We start from the raw sequence: 12,917 nt of genomic DNA, 5'->3' as shown, positions 1-12,917 counted from the left end.
ATCCGTTGCACTGCCAGAATCAGAATCCTGTAGTTATTGTTGCACACTCCGGATACTCCATCATCGGAATTGGGAGTGCTGGCCCCTGACTGGTGGTGCAGATCTGCACAGGACTGCATAGTGCCTGGCTTCCCGCAGTTTAAACAGCGTCTGCCTCTTGCAGGGCAGTGTTTCTTTAAATGGGCGGTGCCACAGTTCGAACACGGCATGATGTTGGCGTCCTGACGCCACGTACATCGTTGCACATGCGCAGTGTGGTTCTCAGACTTCTGCACCTGCGCAGTGCGGGTTTGGCCGCTTCGTTATCCCATTCACATCGCGCATGCGTCGGGCCCCAGGAAGAGCGCGCAAAATGGCCGCTTTCGTCAATGTTGTGACGCTGCATCCGGAAGATGGCCTGCACACTCTCCGCCTCGTGGGAGCTAGTTTATCATTTACTGCTGTTTTGTATCGGGAATAGCGATTTTCAGCGTGCTCAAGCACTGTGCATGTTTCAATCGCGACTGGCAGGGTCATATGCTTGATCTTCAGTAACTGCTGTCTCAGAGGATCAAAATGAACTCCAAAAACAATTTGGTCTCTGATCATGGAGTCAGTGATATCACCAAAGTTGCAGGATTGCGCTAGCTGTCTAAGGTTAGTTAAATATGGGTTGAAGGGTTCGTCTTTACCTTGCAATCGCTGCTTGAATATGTAGTGCTTGAAGATTTTGTTGGTGTGATGCTGAGGATACACCCTGTCTCACTCTGTAGATGTTGGTCTGTGGAAAGAGGCGGGGTGTGAGTGCCTCATCCTTTTTATAGTGAAATACCACCCCTGAGTGCCCTGATTGCTCATTGGTTGTGTCCTATTCTATGTGTTCATTAGCTGCATGTTTGCATATCATATTTTCTATCCACCTCGGAAAGTAAATATTGCTTCTGTTTAGATTTTGAAACTTAACCAGTTTGATTGACGCCCCTGGCTTTCCATAGATGTGTGACTGTACCACGAGGCTGTCTCCGGAGGCAGGCATCTTAAGGCCAATTCAATAAAGCCTCTCACACAGACAGGAATACTGATGAAGACTGAGGGCCTTAGACATGAAGCGGCCTCAAATTAACAGATAATAATTTTTCCAGAACTCCAAAATTTCCTCAGTATTACGTTAAATGCCAACATAGATTATGTAGTCATGCCACTGGAGTAGGGCTTCAACTCATGAACATTTGACTCTGAGGCATTAGGACTACCAGTGAGTCAAGGATGAAACCTCAACCTTTGTTAATAACAAGTTAAATACAGTGGGACAAGTTCTTTTAAAAATTCTTTCAGAGGAAATGGGTGTCTCTGGCAAGGCCAGCATTAACTGCCTATCCCTAATTGATCTTGAACTGAGTGACTTCAGAGGGCAGGTACGTGTCAACGCAGGAGGGTGGATCTGGAGTTACGTGTAAGGTTGATATGAGGTAAGGTTGGCAGATTTCCTTCTCCAAAGGGCATTAGTGAACGAGGTGGGTTTTTACGACAGTCAATGATGAGTTCATGGTCACCATTACTGAGACCAGCCTTATATTACAGATTTTATTAATTGAATTTAAAATTTGGCCAGCTGGTAAGGTGGGATTTGAACAGATGTTCCCAGAGTATTAGCCTCATGGGCCTCTGGGTATTGGTCCAGTGACAATACCATTACCATGTCCCTGATTTCCTCTGATCGCAGTGTTTAGCAGCATCGTAAACATAGTGGGAGATTTGGTCTGTTGGATACTACGAGCAAAAACTTTGAAAATGATTGTGTTGATGATTTGAGTGGAAGGAGCGATGAAAGAAAATCCAACATCACTCCCCTCCTCACTCCTGCCCCAATGCTTCCAGTCATGCGAAGCAGAGGTCGCTGAAAATGAATATTACTGTCAACATTTTACAGGCTTTACAATTCACGTAGAGTCACAATAAGGCATATACGGTGAAATTGGAAGAGGTACTTGACCTAAATTTTGCACATAGGTAAATAAACCCTGTGCATCAGGTCCAATATTGGCCTGGAAATTGGTTCACCTCAAATTCATGTGCAGTGTCTATAAAGGCCAGTGGCAGGTCCACAGAAAGTTGCCCCATGGTCTCATTTATCACCGAAGAGCGACAGGAGCTAGTGGGGACCCTAAACGCTTGGTTATGATGCTCACTGAGGGCAGCAGGCAACACAAGAGAGGGAGGCAACACCAGGGAGGGGGGTGGATGGTAAGTTAGGTTTTTTCTAGAGGCGTCAGGATATGTGGGGGCGTGCGACATGGCAGCAATAGTTTTAATGTGAAGTCAAGAGGATGTCTCTTGCTACAGCCAGATCAGTCAAACTTTCTGCACTTAATTTGTTTAGGGAACTTTTAAGGACCTTTGATGTAGCCTGTGGGTCTGTGAAATAACTTGCAGGGCTCAGTGACAATCCAATTTGGTTTGAACCAGCAAATATCGGCACCATCTGTCCTATTTGCATAGTCCAATTGAACTTCTGGGCCATTGACTTTGAGCCTTTCATCGCAGGACATGTTGAGAGGAATGGTTCAGTGCTGCCCCTGTGTGGTGAATAGAAATACACACAGCTAACTTCCGCTAATCCCAAACAGGTTCTCAAGTATTTAAATGCCACTATCACCGAGCAATGCGAAGGAGGGAGGGGGTGGAGGTAAAATTGCTGGGATTGGACACAAAGGATACTACAAAACTTTAAAAAAAAACAATATTTACATTGGAGACCAATCAACTTAATGAAACATCAAGCTGATAATAGATTCTCTCTTCACTTTGACAGATACGCGTTCAGCAAGGTGTTGATCACATCTAGGTTGGCGTTGTCTCGTATTATGATTTGCAGATCCAGTTGCAAATGTTACATCTGAACTCACTGTTGGAAGGGTTGTTGAATTGACTGGCTTTACGGCATGCTTGTTCATTCTTTCGGGACCTGACAAAAGCAGCGCAGATGCTGCCGGACTTTCCTTTTGTCTTCCCTGCCGCTTGCACCAGTAAACCATCTCCCAATACCTTTCTCACCAAAAAGCTTGATCCAGTTTGCAATCTGAACGAGCATCGATCCTAGTCCAGCTGAGGCAGCAATGGTGGCACAAACTGGTGTACGGTGGTACAGTGGTTAGTACTGCTGCCTCACAGCACCAGGGACCCAGGTTCAATTCTGGCCTTGGGGGAGTTTGCACATTCTCCCCGTGTCTGCGTGGGTTCCCTCCGGGTGCTCTGGTTTCCTCCCACAGTCCAAAGATGTGTAGGTTAGGTGGATTGGCCATGCTAAATTGCCCCTTAGTGTCCAAAAGGTTAGGTGGGGTTACGAGAATGCGATGGGGGCCTGACTCTAGGTAGAGTGCTCTTTCAGAGGGTCCATGCAGATTCAAGGGGCTGAATGGCCTCTTTCTGCACTGTCAGGATTCTATAATCCGAATAACAAGTGTGATTCTGAAGGGAGGTAATTGCATCTTTCTCGGAAAACAAACTTGACAGCTTTTTAAAGACAAAAATAGATTTCAGAGAACCCTTTCTGGAGATATATGGAGGGAGAAACATTCTTGCATTGGAAGTTCCCGCTTCTCTTTATTTCTCTTTTCACCAGTGTTGGATGAAATTCAACAGGTTGACCGAGCATTGAAGAGAGGGTGGATTCTCTCACCAGGTTTCTTCGCTTTGCAGCTAATAATGGGTACAATTCCAGGACTGTCCCTCATAGAATCGCTACAGTGCAGAAGGAGGCCATTGGGCCCATCTTGTCTGCACCAACTCTCTGAGAGAGCACTCTACAAAGGCCCACTCTCCCACCCAATCCCCATAATCCTACGTACCTTTGGGTACCGAGGGACAATTTAGGATGGCCAATCCACCTAACCTGCACATCTTTGGACTGTGAGAGGAAACCGGAGCACCCGGAGGAAACCCACTCAGCCACGTGGAGACTGTACAAACTCCACACAGTCAGTTGCCGAGGCTGTAATTGAACCCGGGTCCCTGGTGCTATCAGGCAGCAGTGCTAACTACTGTGCCACCATGCCATCCCTAAGTATTCTGGTACCCGTCCCATCTCACCACACTTCATGTTCGAGTGATCGTGAATGTTACAAGACCATTTGCCCATTGGTTGGGTGGTGGGTTGATTTTGTCCTGCTTTTGACTTGGGTAACAGTAAACAGTGAGAGTGCCAGTCCATCTTCAGGGTTCCTGCGATCAACTTTAATGCTCTTATTTTGATCCTGTCTGAGTTCAATTAACATAGCTGTACAAAACCTTGGTACTGCCACATTTGGAGTACTGTGTGCCGTTCTGGTCGCCTCATTTTAGGAAGGATGTGGAAGCTTTGGAAAAAGTGCAAAGGAGATTTACCAGGATGTTGCCTGGAATGGAGAGTAGGTCTTACGAGGAAAGGTTGAAGGTGCTGGGCCTTTTCTCATTAGAACGGAGACGGATGAGGGGCAACTTGATAGAGGTTTATAAGATGATCAGGGGAATAGATGATCAGGGGAATAGAGTAGACAGTCAGTGACTTTTTCCACGGGTGGAACAAACCTTAACAAGGGGACATAAAGTTAAGGTGAACGGTGGAAGATATAGGGGAGATGTCAGAGGTAGGTTCTTTATCCAGAGAGTAGTGGGGGCATGGAATGCACTGCCTGTGGAAGTAGTTGAGTCGGAAACATTAGGGACCTTCAAGCGGCTATTGAATAGGTACAAAGGATTACGGTAGAATGATAGGGTGTAGATTAATTTGTTCTTAATCTAGGACAAAAGTTCGGCACAACATCGTGGGCCGAAGGGCCTGTTCTGTGCTGTATTTTTCTATGTTCTATGTTCATAACATAAACCAGAGGTCAAAGCATTGACATTTGCACAGCTCTCTTTCACAGTTCATAGCTCATTTTCACAGTGAAACATCCAGGCATTCTCTGCAACCATCAAATATTTTCTGAAAGAGGCTGTTTTCGAGCTCTTGAACAATGGGCGCGATTCTTCGCTCCCCACGCCGGGTGGGAGAATCGTGGGAGGGCTGGGCGACTGCTTTCGCGCCCCCTGGCGCTCCTCGCAATTCTCCCACCCCCCCGCTCGGAAGAATTGCCGCTCGCCGTTTTTCACGGTGACCGGTGATTCTCCGGCCCGTTTGGGCCGAGCGGCCTGCCGTTCACGACCGGTTCACGACAGTGGCAACCACACCTGGTCACTGCCGTCGTGAACATGGGCGCCAAAAGCCCGTTTGAAGCTTGTGGGGGGCGGAGAGGAGAGTGAGCACCACGGCCGTGCTCGGGAGGGGACTGGCCTGCGATCGATGCCCACCGATCGTCGGGCCGGCGTCTAAAAGCGACGTACTCTCTCCCCTCCACCGCCCCGCAAGATCAAGCCACCACGTCTTGCGGGGCAGCGGAGGGGAAGACGGCCACCGCGCATGCGCGGGATTGAGCCACCAGCCGTTGTGACGTCAGCCGCGCACGCGCGGGTTGGAGCCGGCCAACCTGCGCGTGCGCGGCTGACGTCACATAGGCGGCGCCGTCGCGTCACTCTCGGCGCGCCGCCTTGATGCAAGCGTTAAGGCCCGGCGGCCGAGAATAACGGAACGCCGCTCCTAGCGCCCCGGATGGGGGTGAATAAGGTGAGAGGAGTGGCCTCCGAGGCCGTCGTGAAACTCGGCCGAGTTCACGACGGCCTTCCCAATTTTTCCCGGGAGCAGAGAATTCCGCCCAATGTGTCTACCATCTAATCCCTGGCCAAATGGCCTTGTAATATTAACCAATGTGGCTAATTTCAGGGTCAACACTTTTTTAAAAATAATTTACGTGATGTGGGTGTCACTGGTTAGGCCAGCTTTTATTGCCTTCAGAAGGTGGTGGTGAGTTTCCTTCCTGAACCACTGCAGTCCTGAGGTGTAGGTACACCCACAGTACTGTTAGGGAGGGGGTTGCAGGATTTTGACCCACTGACAGTGAAGGAACAACGATATATTTCCAAGTCAGGGTGGTGAGTGACTTGGACGAGAACCTCTATGTGGTGGGTTTCCCAGGTTTATGCTGCTCTTGTCCTTCTAGATGGTAGTGGTCGTGGGTTTGGAATGTGCTGCCCAAGGATCCTTGGTGAGTTACTGCAGTGCATCTTGTCGATGGTACACACGGCTGACATTTTCCGTTAGTGGTGGAGGGTTTGAATGTTTGTGGAAGGGGGAGCAATCAAGCGAGCTACTTTATCGAATTTCTTGAGATTTGTTGGAGCTGCACTCATCCAGGCAAGTGGAGAGTATTGCATTATACTCCTGACTTGTAACTTGTAGATGGCTTTGGGAGGTCAGCGGGTGAATTACTCGCAGTAGGACTCCTAGCCTTTCACCTTCCATGGTAGCCACAGTATCAGTGTGGCTAATCCAGTCCAGTCTCTGATCAATGGTAACCCCGGGATGTTGATTGTGGGGGATTCAGTGATGATAATGCCATTGAATGTCAAGGTGCTGGGTTAGATGCTCTCTTGTAGGAGATGGTCATTGCCTGGAACTTGTGTGGCACGAATTTAACTTGCCGCTTGTCAGCCCAAGCCTGGATATTGTCCAGGTCTTGCTGCATTCGGACATGGGCTGCGTCATTATCTGTGGAGTCGCAAATGGTGCTGAACATTGTGCAGTCACCTACGAACATCCCCACTTCTGGTGTCATGAATGATGAAGCAGCTGAAGATGGTCGGGCCTAGGCCACAATGCTGACGAACTCCTGCAGTCATATCCTGGGGCTGAGATGATTGATCTCCAACCACCACAAATAGGTATGACTTCAACCAGCGTGGGTTTTCCCCTTGATTCTGATTGACTCCAGTTTAGGTAGGGCTCCTTAATGCCAAACTCAGTCAAATGCTGCTTTGTCAAGGCAGTCACTCTTACCTCACCTTTGGCATTCAGCACTTCTCTTCATGTTTGAGCCAAGGTCGGGAGCTGAGTGGTCCTGGCAGAACCCAAACTGAACATTAATGAGCAGGTTATTACAGAGTAAATGCTGCTTGATAGCACTGTTGATTACCCTGCACTTGTCTGGAGGTGTCCCATCATCAACAGGCTTGCCCTCCACCATGATGGCCTGGCAACTGTGGCCATTTTTATAATTTTAGAATAATTCAGAAAGTGCCTCAATTTTGAGGCACCCTCATGCTCTCCTGCCTGCCTCAGCAGCACCCACCCTTCCTAGTCAGGCTGTTGGCCAGACCTCACTGCAGGCCTGCGCTGCAAATCCTTGGAATGCATACCCATCCTTAGCTGCCAGGCCTCCGAGAAACATCACAACCGTCATCCTGTTTTCGCTATTTCCCGGAATTGAGACCGATGTGGAGATTGCAAACAAAGGAGAAAAATTCAGCCTGAGGGATCAAGACTTTCCTGGTCTGAATGGATCAGTGTTGTGGAAGCTAGTGCATTTCCTCACTGAACCACTGGGGGGGGCATGTTCCAGACTTTGGCTGTAATTGTGCAGCCTCGCACTCCCTCCCCCCATAGCTGGTTTCTCATGGCGGAAATGGCTTCTGATCCCACCAAGGTCTGTGCCGTTTTTGCATGTCTCGCGCAACCTGCCAGCTGGGAATCCGCAGGGGATGGTCGCTCTTGTGTTATCTTGAAGGAATGCCTTTATATCATAAAAGAAAAGAAATACTTATATTTATATGGCTTCTTTCATGACCAGAAGATTCCAAAGTGCTATGCAGCCAATGACATACTTTTGAAGTGTTGTCACTGTTGTAATGTTGGAAATGTGAATCCAGTTTGTGCACAGCAAGCTCCCACAAACACCAATGTGATAAGGAAAAGATGACAACCTGAATCCTCCGAAACCCAGAGCAGTAAAATTTGGACTTACATCTGTGATATGATTGGGACCCTACAGAAATTCTGGAACATACACATGTACAGTAATTGCCCGGGAAACATAAAGTCTTGAAGAGTCTAAAGTGTAGTTCGCAACTGCTTTAATCATTGATCATTTTTGTCACTGTCCTTGTATTCATCCTCCTCATGAAAAGTGGCAACAAAGTCACTTTGACACAATACTTTAAGTAAAGGACTTTAGTTTGGTGGGCTCAAACTTACAGGTTCTCCTGGTTCTCCTGCACCTCCTTTCTCTCCTTTTGCTCCATCCAAATCCTAAAGATGATAAAGGGAAAGAAAAGAAGTGGCTATCGATCATTACGCTCTCTAGGATTCTATTCATGTAATTTCATATGCATGTGTTTAAAATGGAAATTTCACCATTGGGGAGCTTTTTGTGGCGGGTCGGAGAATCCTGGTGGAGGGGGGAGGGGGAAGGAGCGCAATTCATGCGACGCCGCTCAAATGCCGGTCCACCGATTCTCCAGCGACCGGAGAATCGCTGTAATTGGTGCCGACGGCGGAGTTAGGCCGAGGCCCACCGGCGCCATTCTCATATGGTGCTACCCGGCGGGACCTCGACGTTAATGTTGTGGGGGCGGCAGCCTGGTCGGGGGGGGAAGGGGAGGGGGGATCCAACCCCGAGGGGGGCCTCCACAGTAGCCTGGCCCATGATCGGGGCCTACCGATCGGCGGGCGGGCTTATCTTGGTGAGGGCCTATGTTCCTCCGCACCGGGCCCCTGTAGCTCTCCGACATGTTGCTTCGGGGCCGGCGTGGAGAAGGCAACCCACGCGTATGTGCGAACTCACGCTGACCGTAGCGCGCATGCATGGACCCGCGCCGTCCGGATTGGCAGCTGGAGCAGTGTGAGGCTCTCCAGTGTCATGGTGGCCCCCTGTGTGGCGCAGAATCACTGATCGTAGGGACCAGATGATGCCGGCGTAAAACGCTCCGGCATTTACAACGGCGTCAACACTTAGCCTCAGGATCAGAGAATCCCACCCAGCTTCTTGAGTGATTTGTTGAGCATCTGGACAAAGTCAACCGACTGTCCAATCTGTCGGACTGGTAGCACCGTCTAACTTGCTCATGGGTAGCCCTAGTTAGTTGACAACTGGTCACCTAAACTTCCAACATTGATCAGAGTTAGGTAGTCTGTCTGGTTGTTTGTATGGCAAAAAACAAAGATGACCTCTACGCACAACTAAATGTTTTGTACTTTCTGCACCTCTCAGATACTGTTTTTCGACAATCTGGTGAAGCATTGCTTATTGCTTCTGACATCTGCAAATCCTGTGCCAGGATGTAACTATATTCTTTCCATACATGTGACCTGTTTATGATCTTCTACTCAAGTTATATTCATGATCATTACTTGTAGTGATAGATGATACTTCTTTCTCTGACTCCAGGGCTCTGGACTACTGTTCTGTTTTTCCATTCCTGTAACTTTTTCTTCTAATCATTATATAAACCTTTCCACTTTTTCATATTCTTGAGTGTCTGCACCAACCCTCTGAAAGAGCATTCTACCTGGGCTCACTCCTCCACCCTATTCCTGTAACCTAACCTGCACACCTTTTGACACATAGGGGCAACTTAGTCTCGCCAATCCACCTAACATGCAGATCTTTGGACTGCGGGAGGAAACCGGATCATCCAAAGGAAACCAAAACAGACTTGGGGAGAATGTGCAAACTCAAAACAGACATTAACTGAAGGCCGGAATTGAATCTGGTCCCTGACGCTGTGAGGCAGCAGTGATTACCACTGTGCCAGCATGTCAGCTCTGTTATCAAATGGCAGGTCAGGCTTGAGGGGTTGATGGCTTACTCCTGTTCTGAAAGTGTAAGTCCATATCTTTGTATGTTTGTATGTCATTTGGATGCATGAGGTGATTTGGGCTAGATGTCCTTTGTTGTCCTTATTTAGCTTGTGGACAGAGGTTGGAATCATGGCTGGAGTTCTGTTTATTTTCTTGCTAATGAAGGTTAATTGAGTATGATTTGCAGGGTGAAACTGCCAGGACAGGTGTGTATAAAGGGCTCATAGTGAATAAGTGACCTGTTTTATACTACATATGATTTTCAAGAGTATGTTCCCTTGGCTTCAATCTTAACCTGTCTACTTCTCTAGAATACCATATCTTGGTGTTTTATTTTTATTTTTTTGTTTTTTTTTAAATTTAGAATATCCAATTCATTTTTTCCAATTAAGGGGCAATTTAACGTGGCCAATTCACCTAACCTGCACATCTTTGGGTTATGGGGGTTAAACCCACGCAGACACGGGGAGAATGTGCAAACTCCTCACGGACAGTGACCCAGGGCTGGGATTTGAACCCGGGTGCTCAGCACCGTAGGCAGCAATGCTAACCACTATGCCACCGTGCCGCCCTTCTTGGTGTTTTATGAGGTTTTTGAGATATTGAAATATAGGTTTGTCAGGTGTTAGATACTGTACATAAATTCTGAGAGTAGAGCACAAAAAAGTGTGAGGGGGGTGAAGCCTGAAAAGTGTGGGTGGGGGGGGGGGGGGAAGATGTCAGGGCTGCACAATCCTCATAACTGCTGATTAAACCATTCAGCCTTTTTCTTCTGGCCTCTTAAAAAAAGTGTTGCACAGAGATACCTGAAGGCTCCAATGCTTCTCACTGACAGTGGAGACCTATGTTGTTCAATCATTCCACTTGATTGCTCATTAATTATTTAATTTCTACCCTGTGATGTTACTGATAAAATAGAATCTAATTACACATGTTTTATGAACTAACTACAGTGAATAACATGATGCGCCCAGGCAGGTTGAAGTCTTCCACTTATTCTAATGAATTGAAAAGATCTTGAGCAGTTTATATGGGTTGCAATTATTGAATTGCTCCCCCAAATATGAATTTATTGTCACTGTATCCATATGGTGCAATTGTTGAAACAGTCAGTGAAATCACTGTTATTGCCTACGTAGAAATCAGCCTGGGTAGAGGTCGAAGTGGAAGTTAATGGAAGTCAGCAACTGTGGGGTCATGCAGAGAACTTGGCTGCAGTGCTGGAAAAGGCCAGTCACAACAAAAGAAGTGAACTCACAAAATGAAGATAATAAAGAGTTATTTCGAAGAATGGCAATTCAGAATGGGGAAGATCAAAAGGAAAGCGAGCACACTGGGAGCAAATTCAGCCTGTGCAAGCTAGCTGTTTTTGAGAGTTTAGCCCAAAGCAGGAAGCTGCGTGAACCCCCAGAAAGCTGCGCTTGGAAAGAAGCTTGTTGAGAAACCAATTGTTTTACCCTACATCAGAAGCCACTCAGAAAGATGAAACTGTCTGGTGTGGTAACCATTGCTGAATTTTGCCTATAGTCTTAAAGCTGATGGGATGTTGTTTGGAGAGGTTATCTCTGAGGTTAGGAGAATAAAGAGATTTGGGGGTGCAATGGTTAGCACTGCTGCCAGACGGCGCTGAGGAACCAGATTTGATCCTGGCTCTGGGTCACTGCTCGTGTGGATTTTGCACATTCTCGCCGTGTTTGTGTGGGTTTCAGCCCCACAACTCAAATATGTGTAGGATAGGTGGATTGGCCACGCTAAATTTCCCCTAAATTGGAATAAATTAATTGGGTGCTCTAAATTTAAAAAAAGGAGAATAAGGAGAACTGGAACTGGATAAATTTAAAGATATTGGGCGCAATTCAGCGGACAAAAATTGAAATCCTCCAGGCCAAGAATCACTCTGCTATTCAACAGCACTTTTCAGGGGTGTTTTTTGGCCGTGGGAAATTTCTCCCCGCTGAGGCCGCACTTCGAGAGATTTCCTGCTGGCGAGCTGGTCAGCAGGATGGCTGTTTGCAAATCAGTCGCGATTTTGAGTGGCAGCCCTGATCTTCCTTACCCCCCTTTCAGGCCCTCCCCCCACTTTCTGTGCCCCACTCTCAGACCCCCAACCTTGCCGAGACCCTTAGGAACCCCCCACCAATTGGCAAGCCTCCCCCCACTCCCAGGCCTGACCCTGACAGCGCCAACCTGGCACAAGGGCACTCTGTCACTACCAGCCTGGCATCCTGGAAGTGCTGCCAGGGGAGAGGCAGAGTACCACCCTTCCCTGGCCCCGACCACCAGGGGGTCCCTACTGCCCTACAGAAGACATGTACTAAACAATGCCTTGGCGTGGTCTTGCAAGTATTTGAATAAGCCTAATAGCTAATTTAAATATGCAGATCTGGATCTCGCCCAGTGAGATTGTGCCAAGCGAAGCAAGCCGGGTGAGCCATGATCAGTCAGAAGCCTGCGCGGAGCCAATTTGGGGCTCTCCTGGTATTCAGTTAGCATGCCTGATGCCGGGGTTGCTGCATGGCGCCCACTGTGTATAAGGTAGTTAACTGTATTTCCAGTTAATTTTCTATTTGTGTGTTTTAATAAACATTTATTTTGTTTCAAATCTTCACAAAAATGTCTAGGACATCCTTCACTGGTCTATACACCCTTCCTCACATTATACCAAACTGCAAAAACACAGTCGAGAGCAGGCATTTCGAGCTTCCATTCTTGGATTTGGAACATCCCTGTGTTTACCATCAGTCGTCCTCTTTATAAATCAGTGAATATTACTGGAGCACAGATTCCTCCAAATGGGGAATCGTATTTTGCGTATTTGGTCTTACTCACCGTCCCTGGTAAACCTGGAGAGCCGGGAGGTCCGACTGATCCCTAGGACACAAGGTAAAGGACACAAAAGTAAATACAGGAAGGTCCAATGTTGCTTTGCATTTCAATTCTTATCTGAATAAAGTATTTCTTACCTCATTCCCTTTTTCACCCTTGTCTGATTTTGGGCCAACTGAACCTTGTTTCCCTGCTTCTCCCTGTGATAAACACAAAAGTGGGTCATAAACATTCTAAACCATAAAAAAGTGACTAGTTTTGCCTGTTACTATACCTGTCATATCACAATATTATTCTGCCTGACTCGTCATCTCCTACACTCGTGAAATGTATAAATGAATGAAGAATGGATTGGGGGATGAGAAGCACACAGCGCAGTGGTTAGCACAGTTGCTTCACAGTT

General features: G+C 47.5%; 1 protein-coding gene across 1 annotated transcript in view; it reads right to left on the bottom strand.

Annotated features, from left to right (window-relative positions):
• Positions 1–12,917, bottom strand: part of col22a1 (collagen, type XXII, alpha 1) — a 375,895-nt gene that overhangs the window by 91,955 nt on the left and 271,023 nt on the right. The window contains exons 28-30 of the mRNA XM_038808788.1: positions 12,652–12,714; positions 12,518–12,559; positions 8,084–8,137 (exon numbers count right to left, since the gene is read on the bottom strand). Of these exons, the coding sequence (XP_038664716.1) occupies positions 8,084–8,137; positions 12,518–12,559; positions 12,652–12,714 (159 nt within the window). The remainder of the gene's footprint in view (positions 1–8,083; positions 8,138–12,517; positions 12,560–12,651; positions 12,715–12,917) is intronic.

The sequence above is a fragment of the Scyliorhinus canicula genome, chromosome 10 (assembly GCF_902713615.1).
Source record: "Scyliorhinus canicula chromosome 10, sScyCan1.1, whole genome shotgun sequence".
NCBI lineage: Eukaryota > Metazoa > Chordata > Chondrichthyes > Carcharhiniformes > Scyliorhinidae > Scyliorhinus > Scyliorhinus canicula.
This window is presented reverse-complemented; position numbering and strand designations above follow the sequence as displayed.